This window comes from Conger conger, chromosome 18 (genome assembly GCF_963514075.1).
Source record: "Conger conger chromosome 18, fConCon1.1, whole genome shotgun sequence".
Lineage (NCBI taxonomy): Eukaryota > Metazoa > Chordata > Actinopteri > Anguilliformes > Congridae > Conger > Conger conger.
The window spans coordinates 19,505,871-19,530,127 of NC_083777.1; the positions used below are offsets into that span (position 1 = coordinate 19,505,871).

The following is a 24,257-nucleotide window of genomic DNA, read 5'->3' on the forward strand; positions in this document are numbered from 1 at the left end:
AGCCAGCCCGCGCGACACAGCAGCCAGCTCAGCTATTCCCAGGAAGGCTGTTTAAAAAGCAAAAAACGGCCCGTTTGCAGACCCTGAGGGGCCCGTCCCGAACGCAGGCTCCACTCAGCCTTTCCGAGAGCATCGCAGTTCCGGAGCGGAAAATGATGGACGACAAGTTAGATTTGTGTCCTGGGAGTGAAGGTGAACCCCTGACAGACTTATTTATCTTGGGAATGGGGGGTGTGGGGGAGTGGGCAGAGAGAGGGACGGGGGGGTTAGGGTCAGGCCGAGCCCAAAAGCGGCGGGACTTTGACAAATTCATCGCACGGACGGCGTTTCTGAGCCCCCTTTTGTTTCGGGGGTCCCGGCTGTTGGGGACTGACCCCCATCGCTCATCGGGCCCCGGAGTGTGACGGATGCCGCGGCGTGCCAGCGAGGCTCGGCCCCGTCCTCCCGGCGGCTCCGGGGCCCGATCCGTCCCCGCCGCTGAAAGGGGCCGGCTGAAATATTTATTTCGGCACATAATGGCCGCCGTATCACTTTTCCCCTCTTTGCCTTGTCATTGCAGGTCACTGGCGGGACTGAAAGCCTTCGGCGAGCTGGAAGAGCTGATTGTGGACAACAATCTCCTCGGAAATGACCTCCGGTTGCCCAGGTTACCACACCTCCATACCCTGACACTCAATAAGAACCAAATATCCTTTGAAAGAGGAGGGGGGCGGAGGGGAGGGGGGGTTCAGTGGCTTTTATTTGGCTGTGTGCACTGGGAGGCACAGCTCATGAAAGGCTGTAGGAGAGCTGGCATGCAGGCTGGTGTAATGATTTACATTACTCTGCTTTCAGTCAGTGGGCCTCTGCATGTGCTGCTCTGAACATTACACATAGAAAAATGTGGCAGTGAGGATAGTGAACTACTTCACTTCACCAGATTGCTCTCAAGCTTTTTTTTCTCTCTTCTTGGTGTGCACACGGGATTTTGCACCAGGGCGACCTCTAGTGGGGTGAGAAGAGTGTGATACAGGATGTTTTGATTGCTAGAAACAGAATGTGTAAAAGTTTTCTTGCACTTAACCCAAGACATTTTAGTTCTTATTGAAATGTAAAAAAAAATTAATAGCCATATGAAAGATGATGGTATGAAACAACAGCCGTAAAAGTGAAAAATACCTTTTTGCTTTACATCTGGGGATGATCAGATGACCACAGTATGTGCAAATATTTAATGACTATACAGTTATTTTTTGTTTTTGAGAAACTTTTATATATTTTCAGAAATTAGATATTTCGGTTATGCTTGAAAACCTATTTATCAGCATTAATATGGCAGGCAGCATTTGAATGATGCATTTTCCAGATTTGGGAATTATCAAAAAATATTTTCAGTGTATTCATGGTTTAGATAAGTGCTAAAAAATAAAAACATATTCTGTGAAGTGAATATCAGCCACTCAGAACTGGATTCAGTAGCATTCGGCTGCTAACAGGATGATTATTGCACTCTGTGGCACATTGACATTTACATTCTAGTGCAACATTAGCGGCATTCAATTTCAACACTTTAAGCCAAATATTAGGCAGAAAGTGAATATGTTAGAGAAGAATGCTGTGCGGTGTGGTCGTTTGTTTCCACGTCGGAAAAGTTTCGCGGCACCAAGAAACGCTAACTGCTTTACCAGGAGGCATCCATCATTTTGTCAACATTGTAATGTTCCGCACCGAGCCAGCGAGGAAACCCGGAAAGACGCGGGGGACAAACCGCCAAATTCTTTCATCACGTGCCAAAAACCCCGGCCCGAAAATTAGCCCTGGGCCTCTGAAGGCTGTGGTAAGAACAAGGGCTGGGAACGTTGTGAAAATTGTCACCCGCTCCCCGCGGACGGTTTAATGAACGACGCCGTATCCTTAACCCTTGCCCTCTGACACCTGACTGATATCGAGGCTCTGTTGGAGCACTTGGCTGACGTGACACCCTCCCTGGAGTACCTCAGTCTGCTGGGCAACGAGGCCTGCCCCAACCAGCTCGTCAGCCTGGACAAGGACGAGGATGACTATCAGCGCTACAGGTTAGCCTAGCCACACTATCACACCACACCCCAGGGCTGGGTCTGCCCAATTCAGCCCTCATCATTTCCATTCTGACTTCATCTATCTGATCTTGTCAAATATGAAAATATTGTACAAATATGACATTATATTACCGGCATTTAGCAGATGTGGCCGGTTACTTAACAATTATACTAAAATTTCCAGCATATTAAAATATCATAACATTAAAAGTCCCAAAAAACAATGTCGTATGCAAATGCTTCGTCATATTTTGCCCAATGCATCAAATGCCTAATATTTTGATTGTGTATATTTTCAGTACCATATGTCGCTGAATTTGGTCAGTATTACTGAAAAAGCAGTGATAATGATGCATTTTGAGCCAGTATTTTTTATTTTATTTTTTTATCTCCCCAATTCTTTGGTGAGTGTTTGCTACAGCTCTTACCTTTGTGTGTGTTCACACTGAGACTGAACATAAGGCTCCACACTTGGATATGTAATGATAAACGATGACTGATCATCTTTCACTGACCCTCTGTGCTATTCTAAGGCCTTCTAACCTCGTAACCTCTAAAAGTCCATTCAGTGCTGATGAAGAGAGAATTCCCCTTTGACTGACAGCATCTGCGGGTTTGTGATGTAATATTCATTATATGTCAGATGGTAATACATCAATATGAGCAGAACTGTTGTTTTAGTTCAATGCAGGCTTTGTATCTGACAAGGTTAGTCTGTTTGTAGGTCATTGCCATCCTCCCAAGGGAGGGAGAGCACGGTATTGCATATGTTTCTCGACAAGTTAAATCATTTCATCTTCCGAGAGTGTTTCCAGTTCCTAAAATCAAATCAATATGAACAAATACACTTAATCCGACATATCCTGTGTTTTCCATCCGGCAGCTGTTAGTTGCCGGTCACAGCATTAGTTTCTCTGATGGAATTTGATGGACTTCGACATGTTTGCGAAGAAACTACACCGATAGCTTCTGTGCCGCAGGGAAATCTTCCCGTAAGGCAGAAAGCGTAGTTAACGTTGTGTATTAAGGGTGACTCATGTTCCAATCTCGCTCGTATATCCGCGTACTCTGGGAAATCTCCGCAGAAGCAGCGTGTCTTAGAGCACTTAGGGCCACTCAGAAAAGCGATGGTAATTTACCTCACGGTTATCAGTTCTCTGGATAAAGCCCGTGGGTTTGGAAATGAATGCTGGGGGATTGGAGGGGGTTGGGCTTCATTGGTTTGTGGTCCGTGGATGGTTGATTGGCAGGCAGTTTGTAAGTACAACCGGGCACTTTCCCTGGGATCTGGTTTCTATTGAGCCACCGTAGGGTTTTTTTTTTTCCCCTCTTCCCCCAGTGCGCACATACTCAGGAACACCAGCTTTTATATATTTTTATGTGTAGTGCTGTATATGTTTTTCAGATTTACTTTTGGATTCGTAACGTAAAGAGGTAATTTGATCAAAAAACGAATGAATGAAAATCAGTGTCCAAAGGCTCAACAAACTGCAGTGTGATTCTCTAATGCACAAATCCATCCCTGCAGCTGCTCAATTTGAATTCATTTTCAGTCATGTCAAAATAAGACTGACAACTGGTGGTATGGCTGCTTCAACTTTTTATGGGTCGATAACAAATATATGATGGTTTTAAAAGGTTGGACTTGTTTTCTTGTAGTGTATGAATTGATCAAGACATAATTTGGTAGATCCATATTTTACACTGGACACTAGGCCAAGATGGTGGATTCTGTGGTCAGGCATGAAGTTCCTGATTACGTGTTCAACAGGTTTCACCTGCCTGTTATTGTTACCCGCCTGCAAGCAACATTCTTAGTTTTACATGTTGACAGTTTCCATGCATTCTCCACCCTCTACTCTCCCGTACTCTTCTCCGTTGCCATGGAAGCACTAACTCCCTCGGAAATCTGACAGGGGCAGGTCGGGGTTTTCTGTATATACGATGACCTCAGCATTCCACTGTCCTGCCCTGACTTACTTTGTTTTTCAAACTATTGTCTTCTTTTTTTTTCCTTTTTTTTTTCAAGATTTCTAAATACTTGTAAGTATTGCAGTTTTGACTTCCAGTTGCCCTGAATTACTCCTGGGTTTAAATATAATGAGAACAGCCATTCCGAGCCAAGAACAACCTCTAATGGAGCACGTTATTGGCAATAAAAACAGCTGCAAGTAATGTCATCTTTGGAAATGCAAGCTATTAGGCTTAGGTTTGCCCCTGTTTTAATTCCTTTTTAGGTTAAACATTGAGGGAGTACAAACATGAAATATTTTATAAATATAGTAGAAATAAAAGAAAAATCCTGTCCCTAATAACTTTTTGTTTGTATTTCCGGTAAACTGCAAGTATTTCACATACAGTATCAGCGATCACTTTTTCACATTATAGTCAGTTGATATTTTTACAGTAGCTTCATTAGCTGCCTGTTAGACCTGCCACCCAAAAACAATTTTGGCTAGTTGTGGTGTGGTGCAGTACCCACTGACCTGTTTTGGTTGGGGAAAATTATCAAGTAAAATTTTCAGTGATTCACAAAGTTATTGACAGATTTCGACTGAATCCACACTGTTCACAGTTTGTTACCCAGTATTTTTACAACCACATTGGCTTGCTCTGTTTCTCAATAATCTTCATCAATTTTTATTCCTGCCGCAAGATGTGTGTGTTGATGTTATGCTTGGAGTGCTGCCTGCTCCCTTATATATGTCTGTTCTCACTCTCCCCTTAAGTGCTGTCTGTTTCCCTGAGTCCTGGTCCAAACATGCTTAATCCCCCCATTCCTGCTACCTGTGAGACCATCTGCTGTTATCAGAGCTGTCCTGCTGTTATCCGTCCACACCGTTTCCTTTACCAATGAAAGATGCCTCGCACCTGTAAGCTGTAAAAGGTGTATGTGGAGATTTCGGAATGACAGCATGTGTTTATTATTATTAAATTTTTGGAAATACCTCTGCTAACCTTCACAAATATCTGCACTTTCATTAGCACTACATTTTAGTGACAGAGAAGTTTTGGAATTGGAGTTTGAAATTTGACCCCAAGTTGCCTTCTTTTTTGTTTATATACATGTATGTGCCATTTATAGTAGAGGTAGCAGATATTTCGCAGACTGTAGAAAACGGTAAGGCCATGTGCTTTAGTTTGTTTTAGTTTGTTCAGCCAGGTTTGTCGGCCTAATTTATCCATCCATTTAAAAGCACTTAAGCAATCTGCGATGTCCATAACAGTCCCCAGAAAATGTCTGCCATGTATCGACGCATCTCTTGCAATTCCAAAGGTACTTTGTCCTGCACAAGCTGACGGGTCTGAAGTTTCTGGACACGCGGAAGGTGACGCGGAGGGAGCGGGCGGAGGCGGAGACGCGCGGCTCCTTTATGAAGGTGGTGAAGCCCAAATCTGACACGGTAAGCCCCTGAGGGGAAACCCCTGACCCAGCGGCCTGTCTGCGTGTGATTCGCTCTCACCACTGTCTCTCACACTCTCAGTGTGTAATGACCTTGCAGGGTTTGTGGCGATTTGGGACAGAAGTGTAAGATTGGCCCGAGCTTCCTTCCTGAAGGTTCAGCTCGAAGCCTGCTGTGGTTAGATTGGGTCTGGGCCCACGACTGAGCACTGAGACTTCTGCACCAGTGTCCTGGGTCTTGTGTTGTTTTGTGGATTTTATTCATCCATTACTGTGACATTCAGAAAAGTGGCGACTGGACATTTCGCGTTTCGTGATGGAAACAGAAATTTCTGTCAAACGTGAAATAATATGTTAAAAGGGCGAGACAGTTTTAACAGGCACTATAGTTTTTCCCCCCTCTTAAATACCAAACACAATGTCAGGTTGTTTACAGAGAATGTTACAGTACATAAAATAGTCTAGCCATAAAATTATTGCTCCGATTTTGTATTCCGAGTTTGCTCATTTTTTACGAGTCAACCTTTGCAATTAAAATAAAAGAGTAGTTTGTTAGAAGAAGCAAAGCAGGTCATTAATTTTAAATGTTTTTTTCACTTTTTTCTTTGTAACCTAGCTAATTAGTCTGTCCCTGTTCCAGTCTCTTAGAAGCACAAGAGCCACTCAGAAAGGCATATACCATAATTGTAACCCTACTTTACATTACCCCCCATTGTTTACATACAGCTTATTGTCAAAACCCTCCATGAATCCCTCTTGGCAGAGATTCTCCAGCATTGCTTTGTTGCCACATAAGGACGTTTCTTCTTAATGACCAGTTTTTGACCTCCTGTCCTGTGTACATATCCCAGATGAAAATGACTTCTTCATGTTGGGAAGAACAAAGATGTCTTCAAGGGTTGTAAAATATTCACTGCGTTGAAGAACCGGGGCATGATTCTGTGGAATTCTGATAGTGACATGCAAGTCGGGATGGCAAGAACCACCATTACTGCTGAAAATAGGATATAACATATGTCACATCGATAATCAAATATAATATAATGTAAAAAAATAAACTAAGATTATCTATTTGTATTAGACCTACCTTCATAGGGTTAATAACTTTTATAACATTTATGGGTTTTCTCTGGCGCCGAACCAGCCCTTTGAAGAACAGGAAATGAGAAGGAGCGCGTGGCTCAGACGTAGCCTGGCGGTTTTGTCACCACGGCATTAGCATAGCGTCCCGTTTGAGTTTGATCGGGCCTGACGTGTCGGGCACAATGCTCTCTGTGGGAAGTGTGTACGCTCTGTCCGTAATTGGCTTCATCATCGTCCGGGCGCTTTGCTGACCAATAGAGCAGGCCACCAATTAGCGGGGACTACAGACAGGCTCACGCGGGATGTGGTCTCGGCTGCCCATGCCGCGATTAGATATCCGTGTTTGCTTTTATGTTGCGTTCGGCGGGGTGTCTTACATTAAAAGACAGGGTGTCATTAACAATGTTATAGCACACTGTAATTAGCACTTCCCCCCTTGTTTATTCCTCTAAATTCCCCATTAGATGACAGCGTGGGGAATTGAAGAAAAGTAATTTGAGCATTCTGCAGAATCCGTGTACAAATAACTAAAGTACTTAGGTTTGCTGCGCCTCAGGCTTAATTTAAATTAAAATGAAGGTTAGTCACAATGTTCGCTTGTGATGGCCAGAGCTTTCCCAGAAAAGTTTCCTTTAATTAACTCAGTGCTTATTTATGTTTGTGTGTATTTATGTATCATTTTGCAGGGGGGGAAATCAAGGGATTTCAATATGAAGTGAAAGAATTAAAATGCTCTACCGGACTATTTGGTCCAACAATAGAGCAAGCAATCAAATCCCAGAACAGCTGTCCTTATTTATCTAATTGAATCTAATTGGCCTATAACATAACCCTATAACATACATGCTGTCATGTTGGGTTCGGTCCTGTACATGGTGCTGTTAACATAATGCTCATCACTTCGACAAGTAAATATCACCAAATTACTGAATATTTCCCATTAGAGGTTTTTTTTATTTTTAAAGTGACTCAATACTGTAATTCCAGTTAATTGAACTCTGTTGTTTGACGCGCCTACCAGATAATAAATATAATTAATGGGGATTTAATTGGCTTATCTGTAATTGCAAACTCTAATATGGCTTCCCAGTGGTATTGGAAGAACAGTTTCTTTTTAGAACTGTTACTAGTGAACAGCGTTTTTAATACTGCCGCACTAAGAGGGTAGCATTAAAATGGTTCTCTTAAACGACAGTGTAATTGGATAGCATGGCTTTTACTTATGTTACCACACTGTGTGGCGGTTTGCTGCAATGGTCCTTTTTAGGCATATACATGTAGCTATGACAGAAGACAGTTTTCTCTTAGTGTCTTTAAAGTGTGATTTTAAGTGTGTATGAGGTGTGGCAAGGGAACATGCGTTTTTGTCAGGGCGGAGGATACACAATTGCCTGAGGTAAACAAGCAGGGTGGAATCTAAATGGGATTAAGGTATCACTCAAGCCACAGTAAAGAAGGAGAAGACTGCAGTAATCCCTCTAGGGTTTTTTTGTGGGAAATTGGGCATGGTGGAATGCCATAACGCAATCATTTGCTTTGAAGCCTTAGGGGTCGTGGGACGGGATGGTGCAAAACCACTCGGGGTGAGTCGTCGGATCGCTTCAGAAAAATAAATGTGGGACATCTGCGAACGTTTTGACCTCCCGAACCGAAACGCCAGTCTCGATGTCGCTACATATCTGTGGCTAAGCTGACCGCTAGTATCATAACATGGAGAAGGTATGCTATCTGTCAGCGAAAACAGAAAACAGTCGAGTCACTTCTGCTACAAAGCTGTGTGAACTGTACGGTGTCCTGCTGTGGCCTAATGGTGAATGCCCTCAGGATCTAACCCTGTTTGTGTTGTAGTTCATCAGGCTCTGGGACAATAGGCCCAAAACCAAACGCTTCCTGAGGTATACCATATTAATGACACAGCTCTGAAGTGCTCCATCTGTTTGGCAAGTTAGTTTATTTTCCTGTCAGTCACTCTGTATTACAGTGCTGCTGATAGCAAGCTTAATTAAGCAAGATCGATTGAAAAGTTGAACATTAATTATGGCATGACTGGCATGGAAGAAGCCGTGCTTTGAACATCCAGTATAGTCTGTACTTTAACCTCGTATTCATTCTGTCATTTCACATCCAACTCCATATATTCAATTATTTTAAATGATTTTATACTGAATGAAATGAAATAAACTGTGATTTCTGTGAAAGGCTGTTTGCCTTTCCTTGTCTTTGTTTGTTTTCAGTTATTTCTTACTCACTGATGGATATACAGTACCAAACACAGCCAGCATTCCTAACAAACCACATTTGGATGCCATTTAAGACAGACTTACGATGCCTATTGTTTTTGCTTTAGACTTACCGCCCCCCTCCACCACAACCTCTGAACCATTCACTTTCAGTTAGATAATACAAACATATGACACTGCACAGGGTAGCCATGGCGACATCAAAGACACTTCTTTACTGTAAGTGAATCTTACACAAAGTTGGATTTAATTAAGCAGAATGCCAAGGCCACAGGCTGGTGTTGTTATAGTAGGGGAGTGGAGAGCTTAGGGGTATGATGGCATTGTCTTCCCCACAGTTCAGGAAAATTAAAAAGATGAAAGATACCTTTATCCAGTTTTGCTGTCTCCTCAACGCTGGTTCTTTAGCACAAAAGTGTCATTGAACCCAGTAACGAGGAGTGAGACCCTTACATTTTCAAATCAGGATGCCTGTGGCATTATCAAGGCAACACTACCTTTACCGGAGACTAATAGTCACACAAATTCTGTGAAAATGGGGTGAAATTCGTCTATTAAGGATAAAAAAATAGGTTTGAAAGATGATCATTTTACCTGAGCATGGTTGGCAGCTGTTCTGTTTGTTTTCATATTTGTCGATTTTTTATTTTTTTTTATTTTTCTGGTGTCTACCAGCTGCTGCTCATGCTAGGAGATAGATACCAAACTTTTTAAGTGAGGACCGTGTTCTGTACTCCCTATTAAATCTTCCACAGCTTTGAAGTGCAGTAGTGATGTGGAATATTTGAAAATGATACCAAAAACATTTTATATTTCTCTCGCTCTTGTATTTTCCTATGCCTTTGATGCTATTTAAATATTTAGAAAAAAAAAATTAAATTCTGTATTAGTCAAGACTGTATGGAGAGTTTCCTATTTAAGTGCACCATTTTATCATCTTTAAAGCCGCTCTACTTATTTATATTTTCATATTCTTTTCATGTGGTGTTTCCCACATCACCACGCTTAAAAAGGAGTACTAAATAAAGGATTGTCAAATTGAAAGCAACTAGTATCATCTGACCATATGCGGTCTGCTGGGCATCCTGTGCCTGGGCTTTGAGCAGGGGCTCAGGGCAGGGGGTCCGGGGGTCTGCACTCTCAAAGTTACTGTAGGGGGTCTTCGGTCACAAACTCCCCTCCGTTGGTCCAGTTCCCCTCTCCCAGTTAGCTCCAGTCCATGATCGGTCCACAGAGCAAGCTACTTTTTAGGATACAGATGAGCTGCATGTACTAAGTAGCGAGTCATATTGAAGTGCACGTAGTACAGGACACTAGTACAGTCCGGGCCCTCTGGAATAGATTCCATTTAGAGACAAGCTGATAATGAAGTTAGAGCAGCACTAGCTTCTGCAACCGGTGTGTTAAAATACATGAAACATATGCTAGACATCTTAGGTCTTTAAAAGCCAAACCATTCTGTTGTTGCATCACACTAAGTTTTTCCAGTTTTTATAGTGATATGAGGTGTGGCAGGTAACTCTGAACACATGTCATTATCAATCTGAGCTCAATCTGATGTCACATACAAATATCAAAATATTAATCTCTTAATATCACAGCAATAGCCAGCACTTACCAAAGAAAACCGAGAATCAAATTCAAATTCAAAATGCACACTTCAACTTTCAGGTATGTACACATGTCCGTCCATAATTCAACACAATCCATAATAACCACACAACCTGTTTACATTACAATTAAAACTGGCATGGATATAACAAGTCGATGAATTGGTTAAGACATTCTGTATAGCATAAAACGATATCTATTTTCCTTCTTAATTCAAATCGAAACATTAAAGTGGGCTTAGCAGTAACCCTAAATGTGGGGGGGGCAGTGGTGATGTGTTTGGCTCTTGCACAGAGAAAGAAAAGGGCATTTAAATGGCACCTCATATTGGAGTCAGCATACATACGTCTACATTCTTCTTTGTAAGTTTCTTTAGCGTCACACATTCTGTATAGATTTGTACATAATGCAACTCTATATGTGTGCATTTGGTATTTTATATTCGTTATGCAAGGCCATTATTTCATCATTTTCAGATTATTACATTGAAGCAACATTTTTCCAGAACACAATTACTTGTGTTAAGTTCAGTATGACACTCATACAAACTATTTTCGACCCCCATTTTAGAAAATGTGCGGAAATGAAGTGATTTTGCATTTATAACACATACATTCCGTGAACGAAAGGCAGAGATTGGAGCCTTTTAGCGTGTGCTCAAAGTTACCCACATTTATTCAGCGAATGTAAGGAGCTTTCATTTACAGAATACTTCTTCCTTTAAGTACCTCCTTGTTGTCTTTTTAAAGCCTGTCAGTCAAGCATGCAAAGAAAAAGTATATTGTTCCCAGCACTTAGGTTCTTTGGTCTCTGACATCTGCCAGTCTGTAAAGATGATGAATTCCTGTCTCATTAAGCAGGGGTGTGGGATTACAAGCTGACAACACATTAATCACCAGTCTCTGTTGCAGGCAGGCCTCCAATAGGCATTGTTAACAAAACTTTTCAAACATGTCACTCTCCCCCCCCCTCCCCCCCGACAGCCTGTAATCGCTCATCCTGATTGACGGCTCGGATAGATTACACTATTTATGCTTTGTATAATGAAAGATAGCATTTCCACCTACTGTCGTTCCTGAGTGGGCGGTCAGCCACCGCTGAGTATCAACAATAAAGAGGAGAGGGACAGGCTTTGATTCGCCCGGGCGAGCCGTCTGCAGACGGCATTCCACCTTTATGTTTCCGTCTGGTCACATGATGCAGCTTCAGCCACATTCTTCACTTCGAGGAAGTTTATGCAGCTTTGATTCGATAGGGACAGATTACACGTTGACAGAGCTGCATTGTGTGCAGTGATAAGCCCGTAAACATTTGACCGTCACGTTTGTTGCTTGCCTCAGTTTCTGTGTGAGGTGAAGTGTGTTTTTTTACATTACTTTACATTAATGGTGCTTGACGCTCTTATCCAGAGCGACGTGCAACAAAGTGCATACCCATAACCAGGGATAAGTGCACTGAAAGACCCTAGAGGGAAGTACAATTTAAACTGCTACCTACACAACAAAGATATGGACCAGGGCTTTTTTGATCATTTTTTTATTTAGTATTTTTATTTTTAATAATACCGCAACATGCAAATGTATGAACAAACCCCTTAACTAGCCAAACACTGCTTAACTCACCAAACTAAACATCCTGATACACAAGTAAATCACAGAACGACAACAATTAAGGTTCACAGGGAGGTAGGGAGGGACAGGGAGAGGTGCAGCTTGAAGAGGTGCTGCTTTTTATGGGTGAAGTTCTGACTGCCTCAGTTCAGCTTCCTGTTCCCAGAATTATTTTGTTTCATGTGGTTAATTGATGTGATCTTTACAAAATTCATGAAAAACATTTCTTTAAAACTTTCTGTAGTGTCTAAACCTATGTTAAAATGTAGGACACCAGCAGATTTAAACTTGACTAAAGATGTAGCCCTGATTGACTCTCTGACTGGCTGAGCAGTAGGGAGGTTAGAAGGCAGAAATGTATTCATAGCTAATATGAACATTAAAGCCTGAGCTTGTTTTTTCTGTTGAATGTGTTTTATATGTATTTTTGAAGATGAAGTATATATGTTCATTTACTTTCAGTTGATTAGTGGAGTTCAGTCCACAAACTAGAGCATTTCTGCTGCACAACCAAATATTTATTTATTTATTTTGTCAAATATGTTTATTCTTGGCCAGTGATAATATGAATTTTATAGATTTTAATTATGATTTCCCACAGGCTCTTGAGATCCAGGCTGAAAATAGCACAAACGTACTGCTTACATGCCCTACAAATACTGACCAGTTAGGGTATCAGTGATGAATTCCCGTAAACAGAGAACTATCTACTGTGGTTTCTCCCTCCCTCTACACTACTCTCAGAGGCTGGAGGTATTGAATGTTAACTTTTTCATTTTTATCACAGTTCAGGGACTACAATTTCACTCAAAGACATTGAATAATAGCGTGCCATCCATTTGATAGCTGGTAAACTCTGGTCCTTTCTAAAGAAGCGATATGCTGACAGGGAATTAGTTAACTACAGCACATTTTACAGAGCCAAGTAAAGCACCTCAGAGATGCTATCTCAAATTACTGGCAACAGCCTTATCCCTGGCCTGACATTGCTTTGTAAGTAATGTACAATTTAGTGACATATTCATTGGAATCTGTCATGTGTTGGATTGAATTCTCCTTCCCCTGTATCTCAGCTCGGAACATATTGCTCAATTATTTTTGAAGCTGTCAACACCGGGAGACACTGTTATTTAACGTACGTTAACTTTGCATCATTAAAGTGCGGTACAATGGCGAGGAACACATCCGAGGGTATTTATTTTGATTCGAATCTGTAATAACCTTCAAATCGCATGATCCACGGTCGCATTGTTCCCCCTTTATTTAAATGTGTCCTTCTAAGATGTGAGAATAGCCACCCTTTGAACAGGTCCCCAAATTACCTTTAATCTTGCATTGTAATGCACAAAAGATACACCTTCCAGTAAGAGGACATTTTTCTCATCAGTCTATCGGGTAAGTGACAGGAAATGGACCTTTTCCATCAAGGTGTCTCTGCACTATTTTCTTCAACACTAGGCGCAGAAAATCTACATGGGGGGGAGGAGGGGGGGGGGGGTATTGATGGGCAGTTGAATATTGCGCTTTGATGACCAAATGAGCAGACGCTTCTGCACTTTAACACGTACAGCAGATTCGCGCGACACAAAAAACCACAACTCTGAAGTTACAGGAGTGGAACTTCCGGACTGGTTTATTGGCTATTACCAAGACATACAGTGATTAGGGAGGCTTGCCCTGGCCCTAAATTGAGGAGGTGGGGGAGCCGGGGATGTTGATGGCTCGCCGAGTTGAGGTTTCGGCTTGAATCTCCATTAAAATAAAGAGGATCGAGGCGTTCAGTCAGTAGGATTAATAGGAACCCCGATCTGAGGCTCCGTCCGGTTGCTGGGGCACGATTAGTAGGTGACAGGGACTGGAACAACATCTAGCCATTTCAGTTTTGTGTTGTTTTCTTCTTGCGTTTTTTTTCCTCTGCGACTCCGACTGTTGTATAATTAAGGGCCCAGGGGCTGCTGCTGGGGCAGGTGTGTGAAACCTGTTGGAACAGGAGGTCGAGGCTGGCTGAGCCAGCGAGGGGCCGTCACGGGAAGGACACCAGATGGACTGTTTGACCTTTCCGCCGCCAAACAAAGCAGCCGGACGTGCGGAGGATTTCAATGGTCAATCCGCCGCGTTAGAGGCCTGACGTCCACAGACAGCGTGAGTCTAGGACCCAGCGAAGGACTGGTATTACTTTTTCACCGTCCGTCATTCAGGGCAGATATCAAACAGTATTTTTGGACATGCATGTTGTAAGGACATAGTAGTAAATACGCAAGAGTTTCTATCCATTTCTGTCTCTATATCCCTCTATTGACATATGAAATGGACTGTGTTAAGTTGGTTTAGATAAAAGCATTGGGTAAATTAACATTTTTTCTCTCTCAGTCTGTCTCTCTCTCTCTCGCTCAGTCTGCTCCTGAGTGCACAGTAGGAGTGAGTTGGTGTAAGTGTGTTGTTGTCTTTAGTGCGTGTGTATATGTGTGTGAGATTGTGTGAAAGGACTGACTTTGTGATGATCTGTCTGTGCTCCTGGGTCAAAGGTCGAGGGCCAGCTCTTTGCTTTCATTTCAATCTGACAGCTGTATAGCAGAGTGTCAGACATATAACATTATAGAACTTCTACAGGAACATTATACTCAAAAGTTTATCTGCTTTTAAATGTAAAGTTTTTTCTTTTGGAACGTAATTATGATTCATCTGTTCAGATGGGCTGGCTAAAAACATTTCCACTATCGATTGTGGCGAGATTACCACATTATACACGTACAACTACTTTTAATGATGTGCCCTTTGACCTGTGTTTTTTGTGTCAAGGGTTGTTGCCTTTCTTGTTCTGCTAGCCTCATATCCTGTCTAGAATGTGGGGTGTAGAATATCAAATCTTGATTTAAACTGTGGAAATGTCCCACATCTTGTTATTTAACTGTTAGAATGCTTGAATATGTTTGCGAAGGTCATTATGACCTCTGACATTGCCCGGGTTGCATTAGCAGCCTCAAGCCTGTGGTGATTGAAACTGCTCCAACAGGTCATAAACCACAGCCTTTTTATACAAACTCACACATACTCTTCTGTACGCGAGGGCTCACATAGCTTTAGCTTTGTACCATCACTTTATTTATACCACCAATACAGCTGCCACCGATGGCAACAATCCACCATTTTATTGTCTGCTGCATTTCTTTCTGAGAAGAATCCTGTCGAAATATGAGACCTCTGTTCCTTGAACTATAGCGCTGGCAAATGTAATTTGTTTGTTTTGCACGATTATCTTTCTTCAAGGTCCTTTCTGATGTACTGTTTAATGTGTTTGGTCAAGGTTTAAAGCAGGCTTAAAAAGATGAACAGCCATATATCTGCTATGAGTCTACATTTTTGACAAAGACATTGGTCTGTAGCCGGTGAAGTTGAATGCCTTTTTATTTTTTGCATAGCTGATTAATTTATGACCCATAATGCAACCTGGCTAGATGAGGGGTCACCTTCTAAACTCTGCTGCTGGAAAACAGCGGTATATAAAATGATGACATTGACCACATAAGAATATCGCGTTCCTGCGGCTAGCTGTGTATCTCGGGGAGTAAGAGTTACTGCTGTGCAGATGAGCCCGTTCCATTACCCAATGACTCTTCGCTGGTATCATATCTCCAATCTGGCATTGGCACATTATATTGTGTTTCCACAGGATAGAGTGGAGAGCTGAACAAACTGTCTTTTGTAGGTAATCCAGGTGATCCTTTCAGGTCAGAAAATGAATGTAGCCTGCTTATGACTGCCCTGTGCCTTATGTGCACATACAAACAGAGCTCAAACTTCACAGGCGAGGGCCAGTTTTACAGACGTATGGCTAGTCCTAGACTAAATTCTGTTTTGATGCAGAAATCCATTTAGTCTAGGACTAAGCATCATTTCTGTCTGAAACCTGACCCTAATTTACCAACAAGAAAATAATAAATAATAAAATTGAACAGATACAAAAATGAAAAAAACACTAGAACATAACTAACGCAGTGTCATATCGTTGGCTACATAGCTGACTCTATGTTAGGCAACTTTCTGGTGTTGCCCAGCAACGGGTAGTGGCAGTTGTTTATCTCTGACAGACAGGTTGATGTGCTTCAACCTGGTCAGTTTCACATGTTACAGAGATACCAAATCAAAAACTATTACATGTATTATGTACACACAGTTAAATATCATTACAAATCACTGTAAAATGTGAGGAGATGCATGTTTCTTTTTTAGAATGTTTGCTGGTTATTCAACCTTTGGTAACCTACAATATAAATGTCATAAATTAAGTTGTTCGGCGAGCAACAAAGCAACCTTTCTGTGCCTCCTTTTTTGCACAATGTGACATTAGAGAGAGACATTTGATTTCAAGGCATGACATTTCTTTCTTGTCATTAACTGAGATTAATGAGCGTCCCATTAGAAGCTTTCTAATTTCTAGTTTCTCTGGTCCACAAAATGTCAGCGTTCCATACCTGCACATGTCCTGCCTGTGCCTGTGAAAGTACAACGTGTTCTGTATTCCTTTTCATGTGTATGAATCAGCATTCACCTTGTGTTGGGTCGCAGTTGCACATGCCCATTGTTCCCGACCATTGCATTCGTGAAGTGGTAGGCTACTTATTTTGAGCCAAGATGGCTGACTAAATAGTTTAACTCACCCCAGGCCTGTTACACATAAACTAGGGGATTGCCAAAGCACTGCAGTCATTGCCAGTCTATTGTAAGTATCTGTTCTCTGCTGGTACAATCCTGCTGAATATGTAATCCTCATAATTGTTTATTTATTGCATCCATGGACAGACAGCTTGTGCCTGAAAGGTCATGGCAGTGGGTTTGTACCCGGTCGCTCAAAGCATATCTCTTCGTACAGAAGGCAAGCAATTATGTTTTGACACTTTGGTATGCACGACGACCTTGTTTACGGAAAAATTAGTAAAAGAAAAAAATTTGTGAAAAGTAAATGCTTGCAGCACACTTAGGTATTTGTATATTCTTTTGTTACTTGTGTTACATAAGCCCTTTTTTAATATAATGCTACCAAGACATTTAAATAAAATATTTTCAATAAAATATTGTAAATGCCAAACTGCTTTGACAGAGGTAACCCAGAACACTGCTTCAATGGGATCGAAATTTGAATTTTATATATTTTGGTATTTTCTTTAAGGAAAATCCATCACAAATGATTTGGTTGGTTTCACTATACAACTGTTGCAAAAACAACAACAATAATAACTGTTGAATATAACACTGTACAATTATGCTGCTGCATATCTGTGGTTTTAAATAACCGGACAGATTTTGACACGAATATCGTTTGTAAACATCATGGCCAGTCATTATCTCTGCTTAATTAGTGGCAATATATGTATTAATATAGATCATTGGGGTGGTGCAATCTTGTTAATTGGCGTAACTTGACAAAAAGTCTATTGCTGTCTTGTTGGCTGAGGAATAAAGAACATTGAAAAAAATGAAACAAAATGGTCTCCCTAAATATACTATCAGAGTTCATAGGTTGTGAATGTTATTTTTGGTATGGCATATATGAAACTGAAATGCGTGAGTGTCATGAGATTAATCTCGGCTATACACAGCGCAGACACCTTTTTGAGTGATTGATGCAAGCGCATTACAGCTGGGAGTTGACTGAAGACATTCCAGTGATAATTTATTTTAATCAAGTTTAGCACCTGACTATTCATGGTTTTAAATGGAAATGGAACAGGGATGACAGTTAATGGCACTTTGAACAAGAATGCTCGAGAGCAAGCTGACTGATTTATTATTGTGCTGAGCATCAATGTGCAATGAAGATTTGTTTCCCTGATCTCTCTTTGTTATTGTGAAATGCATATTAAATAGACACTGTTCTAAGACTAAAAGTGAAAATTTATGAGAGTAAAGTTCATAAAAATAACCTCATTTTACGTCCCTCCAATATTTTCTCCAGCATAAGGCCTAAAAGAACTACTCAGTTTTCTTTCACTGTTCAGTAGCCTTTTAATTCCAGACATTTTTTTCACAAAAGACCACCATCAGCACTGATAAGCTGATGAGCTACAGCCGTTGTCATCAGACCTGGGTCAAATACGTAATTGTTTTGAATTCAAATACTTTTCGTTGCTGGATTGATCTTGGCTGGTGCATTTGAGCTAACCAGAAGACAGGTTTTGCCATTTCTAATGTATGGAGTATTTAATCGGTTCCAATACATTAGACAAGCTCAGTAAAGAATAGAAAAGTAATTGAATCCAGAACAATTCGGTATTTGACCCAGGCCTTGTTGTCATCTGTTGGCGATATTTGCGATCAGCTGTGCGCTGTTTTTAAACTAGCAGCCTTGAACCCTCGCTGACCGGAGTTTACAGTTATTTTGCCAATGCTTTCATCCAAAGTGACTTACAGTTGATTAGACTAAGAAGGGGACAATCCCCCCAGGAGCAATATGGGGTTAACAGCCTTGCTCAAGGGACCATGAACTGACTGGATCTTATTGTGGCTACACTGGGACTTGAACCACCAACATTCTGGGTCCCAGTCATGTATCTTAACCACTAGGTGGTTTTAGGTGAGTCTTTTTAGCATGGGGCACATGATTATAGCAACTTGTTCAGAGATAGAAAACAGTCCTGATGACTCCTACCATAAACCCCACAGTCTATGTAATAAGAATGTGTGTCCTTGGACGTGTCATTATGTGTCCTCTACCGGGCAGCAGGGTGTCTCTCCACATCAATCTCCAGGCCCTGACCTTTTTTCCGCAGCGGACTCAATTACCACACAGCACCTTACAGCTGTGACGCTGTAGGATCCACTGTAGGCGCGGCCGTCTCCAGATACGGGGTTTCAATTTTCGGGTTGTCGCGCGGAGTCGTGAAGACGGCGCGGTCATCATGGTGTGTCTGGCATGTGCGTCCGCGGGGGTGTCCTCCGTGGGGGATCCGGACTCCAGCGGCTACAGGCCTGTGAAGTGACTGGGGAGCAGAGTCCAGACGCTTCCGGAACGTCCCCCCGGAACGTCCGTATCCTGAGAATGATTGCTGTTGTCTTCGTGGTCGTGGGTGTGTGCTGCACGGACGTAGCGGGCTTTTGTCTATGTGGAACACTGAAAGTGCGAGCTTTGGATCCAGCTTGGCGGAAAAAGTAATTTAATTCCAAACTTTAATTTGTGACATGCACTCTAGAAAAAGGACGATGTTTCGATCCTGTCTGGATCTTTCTCCGGTCTTTTTCATTTACACATTATCTCAGCCCAGCACCTTGTCTTAGGATGTGCATGTGATTATTTATCCTCTTCAAGTAATTTAATTACCACACAAAGGGAAAAAAAGTACAACGAAGAAGTACAGAAAGCCATGTATTTGTGTGAGAATGTAGAGAAAACTGTGTCTGGAGCACTGTCCATGAGCAAGCTCTGGGTGGTCAGTTGATGCTCGGGCCTTGTCATTCCCAACCCACGCCCCTCAAAAACGACACCCCTCAATCCCGTTTTTTAGCCATTGTAGTATTTGGACTGGTGTTTTTGTTGTTGTTGTGGAATACAGATGAGTTGTAGTGTGGCGGCGTTTGACAGCCAGTCCCCCCTCCCCCCTCCTCCACTCTTAAAACAGGATGCTGCTCGTTGGGCCACTTCAGTTACCTGCTGATACGCGGGAGCGTGATTGATGAGCCGCCTCAGGCACGGGAGTACACTCTGTCAGCCGCTCATAATTTATACATCTTATCTGTGTCAGAGGGAGAGACAGGCCGGCTTATGGAAATGAAAACAGCCGCTTGTTTAGGCTCTGCGCCGGAGAGTGAAGTGATAACTCTGATCTGTCTACCTGTCAGATCCTTCACCGGGCTGTGAGTGTGCTGACCCCGCTACCACCCCCCGACATGCAGACACGTGCACGCACACACGTGCGCACGCGCACACACACACCCGGTACCACCCCCTCGACACATACACACACATGTAAACACACACACACACACACACGCATGCGCACACCCGCACACATACCCAGTACCACCGCCCAGCACATACACATACACACAAGCACACGCATACGCATGTATATGCACGGACACACAAGTGCACGCGTACCCACAGGCGCAGACATGCACACATACGTACACTTGTACATAATATGAGTATTATGTATAAATATTATATGCACACAGTACCCACTGATATATTCTTGAGGTGGGTAGGGCAGATCGTATGTTCAAAGCACTTGGCTTGTTCTGAAACAGAGGACAATGGCCAAGACAAGCGGGTGTTGAGTTACAACATAATTATAACTCCCAGTGCCTTCAAATGGATTCCCAGTTATTTTAAAACCAATAGAGATTCTTGGAGACAGTCTAGGAGATTCTAGGAGACTTGTTCTTTTTCTCTTTTAATTATTGTTGCCGCTATTGTCCCAGACAAAAAGTATAAATACAGTATCTTGTCTGTACTGTATATAGTCAGCAGAAGCTTAGAATCTATCCTTGCCTCCATTTTAGTGCTTGGTGTGATTCCCCTATTCCTCCTCCCTTTATAGCAACACAGTTTTTGTGAAGCAGAAGTCCAATCCAAACATTTCTGCCTCCTTCCCCCAGATTAACTGAAATTATATTGGCAAATTATGTTGTGCTGCTTATGCGTGATAAAAGCTGTGCTATTAATTGATTCAGATTCAATATTACACAATATCTGTGTATTCTGTTGTTTAACCATGGCTGCGTGAGTAAGAGTTGCATATCATCTATGTAATAAGTAGCTCATCAATGATTATAATAAAAAGAATCACAGCGATAATGTAGGCATACAATCGCAGTGATAGTAGATTCCTACTAGCAACAGCTTCGTAACTACAATACCCACTTCTGTTATTGCAAGATATGAACAGCATTGACATCTCATTACATAATGGGCATTTGGCAGATGCTCTTATCCAGAGCGATGTACAGTTGATTAGACTAAGCAGGAGACAATCCTCCCCTGGAGCAATGCAGGGTTAAGGCTGTGCAGATCTTATTGTGGCTACACCAGGGATTGAAGCAGTCATGTACCTTCACCATTACGCTACAGACCACCCTCATTGAACTCTATTAGCAAATCCTACTATTACATGTGGTAAGGATGGTGGTTATTCAAAACCATAAAAAGTAAATGCCTAGAATACAATGTACAGGAAGATTGTGTTTACTGTAGTACAGATCATGCTGAAAGGTTGTTCGGGCAGTAGCTTATGTTTTTCATGCTTTAAATCAATCAGCAAACCTTGAGCCACACTAGACGGAGAACTGCCCTAGAAACCACACTGCTCTATGAATGGCTAGGTCGCACCGAAACCCTTTCATTTTGGTTTTGAAAGTGTAGAAGGATTGATACAGTTTAATGTCATACAGTATATGCTAGCCAATATAATGGCATGGAATACTGGACAGTATAAACATTTGTAGCGATAAGGTTTCATGAGCTCCCAAATGGATGCAGCTGAATTTGTATTGTACTGAATTGTATTGTATTGAATTGTACTCCAGTTTTACAATAATGTATGTTAATAAAAATAAGTTAAATGTATAGCCCTTGTTGTCAATATTGATCTTGCTCATACTGTAGATAAAAGCACCAAAGAGAAACTGTGCTTGTTCAGTTGAAGTGTGTGTTTTACATGTTGTGCTTAAAGCTATAATTACCAATGCTGTCTGTTTTACTCTGTTGATTGTGCTGCTTCTGTAGCTTGTGTACTGGAGACAACAGTCCCCTGGCATCACTTTAGTTTTCCTTTGATCAAAACGAACAGCATAAACAACTGTGAAAAATCACCCAAATTAGGCTAAATAAACACGCACCGGCAGAAAGTCTATGGTGCATCACATTAATGTGTGAATGTAGGTTTTGATACTTCCTGCAAACTGTCCCAACCATTTCCATACTGTAAGTTGGTTTGTGTTAGCGGTATTGCCCTGTTAAATCCTGGTTGGTTTGTGTTAGCAGTGTTGTCCTGTTAAATCCTGGTTGGTTTGTGTTAGCAGTATTGCCCTGTTTAATCCTGGTTGGTTTGTGTTAGCAGTATTACCCTGTTAAATCCTGGTTGGTTTGTGTTAGCAGTATTGCCCTGTTAAATCCTGGTTGGTTTGCTTTAGCAGTATTGACCTGTTAAATCCTGGTTGGTTTGCTTTAGCAGTATTGACCTGTTAAATCCTGGTTGGTTTGTGTTAGCAGTATTGCCCTGTTTAATCCTGGTTGGTTTGTGTTAGCAGTATTGACCTGTTAAATCCTGGTTGGTTTGCGTTAGCAGTATTGCCCTGTTAAATCCTGGTTGGTTGGTGTTTGCGGTATTGCCCTGTTAAATCCTGGTTGGTTTGCATTGGGTTCTCCTCATAAAATATTTTTAGTATATGACACAAATGGCCTGATTTACGAAGACCTTTAATACGTGCACATCATTTTAGCACACGCAAAACCAATAACATGACCAATCATTAGTATTTGTTTTGCTCCAATCCATTGGTTGTTTAATTAGTTTTGCAGATCTTTAAATATGTTGCACGTACTAAGGTCTTCATAAATGAGGCCCTAAATTTGGCGAAGGCTTTGATAACGGATTTGGGACTTGTCTGGGAATTTGTGAAGTTCTTGACCAGGCTTGTTCAGCCGGCTCTGTAGGATCTTGTTTGTACTTCGAGGCTTTTGCACATCTCATCAAAGGTCAGCTAGCAGGTGTCAGCACTCACTCCTCTGTTGAAGTGCACAGCGCAAACACACATCAGGTTCATCATCATCATCAATCAGCGGGACCCGCTCCCGACTCTGTTCTCTCCAACCGGGGCGGCCCTTTGACTGGCAGACACTGCCGGAGAATCCGGGCGTCACGCGGAGATCAATCCCAGCCTTATTCCGCTGTACCCCGGCCTCACTGCGAGCTCCGTCTCATACAGCTAGTGTCAATGAGTTTCTGCTATTCCAAAGACACCGGGGAAGGAACGACCTATCGGCGTGCTATGCAGATGCCAGCAGACTATATGGCAACTTTTGGGATTTTTTTGTCGTTGTTGTTGTATTTCTGAGCTGTTTTTTTTTGAGCGGTTCTCACATTTATTTTTTTTCTGCGTGATTTAAGTTGTGAGTCCAGCCTTCTAGAAGCTGCATAGCTGTTGATCTGGGTTCTGGTTACTGTCATTGTTGGTTCAACACATACTGGGTTTTTTTTTTTTCATCCGAAAGAATTGTGAAAAGTATGTCGCCATGAAAGTTGAAGGGAAAAAGGCCACAGACTGCATTTCCCCCCCCTGTACCGGAGGCCTATGCTGAGACCAAAATCCATCATTTAAACGCTGATTTGAGGGAGGGCCGGGCATCTGGAGTATTACCACATCTCAAAGAGAAAGCGCCCAGAATGAGATTAAACTCCTGGAGGGAGCAGTCATTACTGTGGGAAGAAGATTTATAGTGAATGACTTCAGGGAAAAAGCTTGGTGTGCATAAAGTTACTCAGAGACGTTTTTTAACTGCGTGCTGTTCTTTCACTGCTGTGGCGCACGCAGAACAACTCTGCCACTGCAGTATATGATTACCTACCAAGTGAATATCACTATCAAAGTCCGATATATAATTTATTTCACGTGAAATTGCAAACCATTTTGTTTAGCTAATGAATTGATGTACAGAATGCATTAGCATTAATTTAGCAGACAAAAAAGTTTTTTTTGCAGTTGTCATGGTTCACTATGTGTAGAATAGTTTTCTTCAAGCTGAAGGAATGCAACTAAATAAACCCTGTGACAATGATTTTATTGAATTAATCCAAAGCAAATGTAAGAAGAAACACAGAACCTGAAGGCAGTGAAAAACCAGGAAAGGGAGAGGTCACACATCTGCTATTTCAGTTCTTTATTCAGCCCCCTTTTCAGGAAATGATAAGAATATTATTCACAGAGCTCTCTGTGCTTCAGTAAAAACTCTGAGGATACTTTTTTACTTTGTCTCAACATTTGGAAAAAGCATAAACATTTTAATATAGTAAAAAAAACGATCACTGGAGACATTGATAAAGTGTTACAGCATTACATTAGGTTAGTCTTTTAATCTCTTGTTAAAATACTAGACTGGTCTCAGGGCTTGAAGATTTACTAATTTGGTTTGGTAACTTTGTTTTTGTAATGAATGACAATTATCCCTGTCATTTAACTTCCATTATTTGATAGGAAACACTTGACATCATCTTCACTGTACATTTTCTATTTAATCTGTACTGATTGCCGCTAGAAAGGT

General features: G+C 41.7%; 1 protein-coding gene across 1 annotated transcript in view; it reads left to right on the top strand.

Annotated features, from left to right (window-relative positions):
* The window catches only part of lrmda (leucine rich melanocyte differentiation associated), a 235,245-nt gene that overhangs the window by 151,773 nt on the left and 59,215 nt on the right, over positions 1-24,257 (top strand). Inside the window, exons 3-5 of the mRNA XM_061227412.1 lie at positions 560-686; positions 1,915-2,054; positions 5,335-5,461. Coding sequence (XP_061083396.1) covers positions 560-686; positions 1,915-2,054; positions 5,335-5,461 — 394 coding nt within the window. The remainder of the gene's footprint in view (positions 1-559; positions 687-1,914; positions 2,055-5,334; positions 5,462-24,257) is intronic.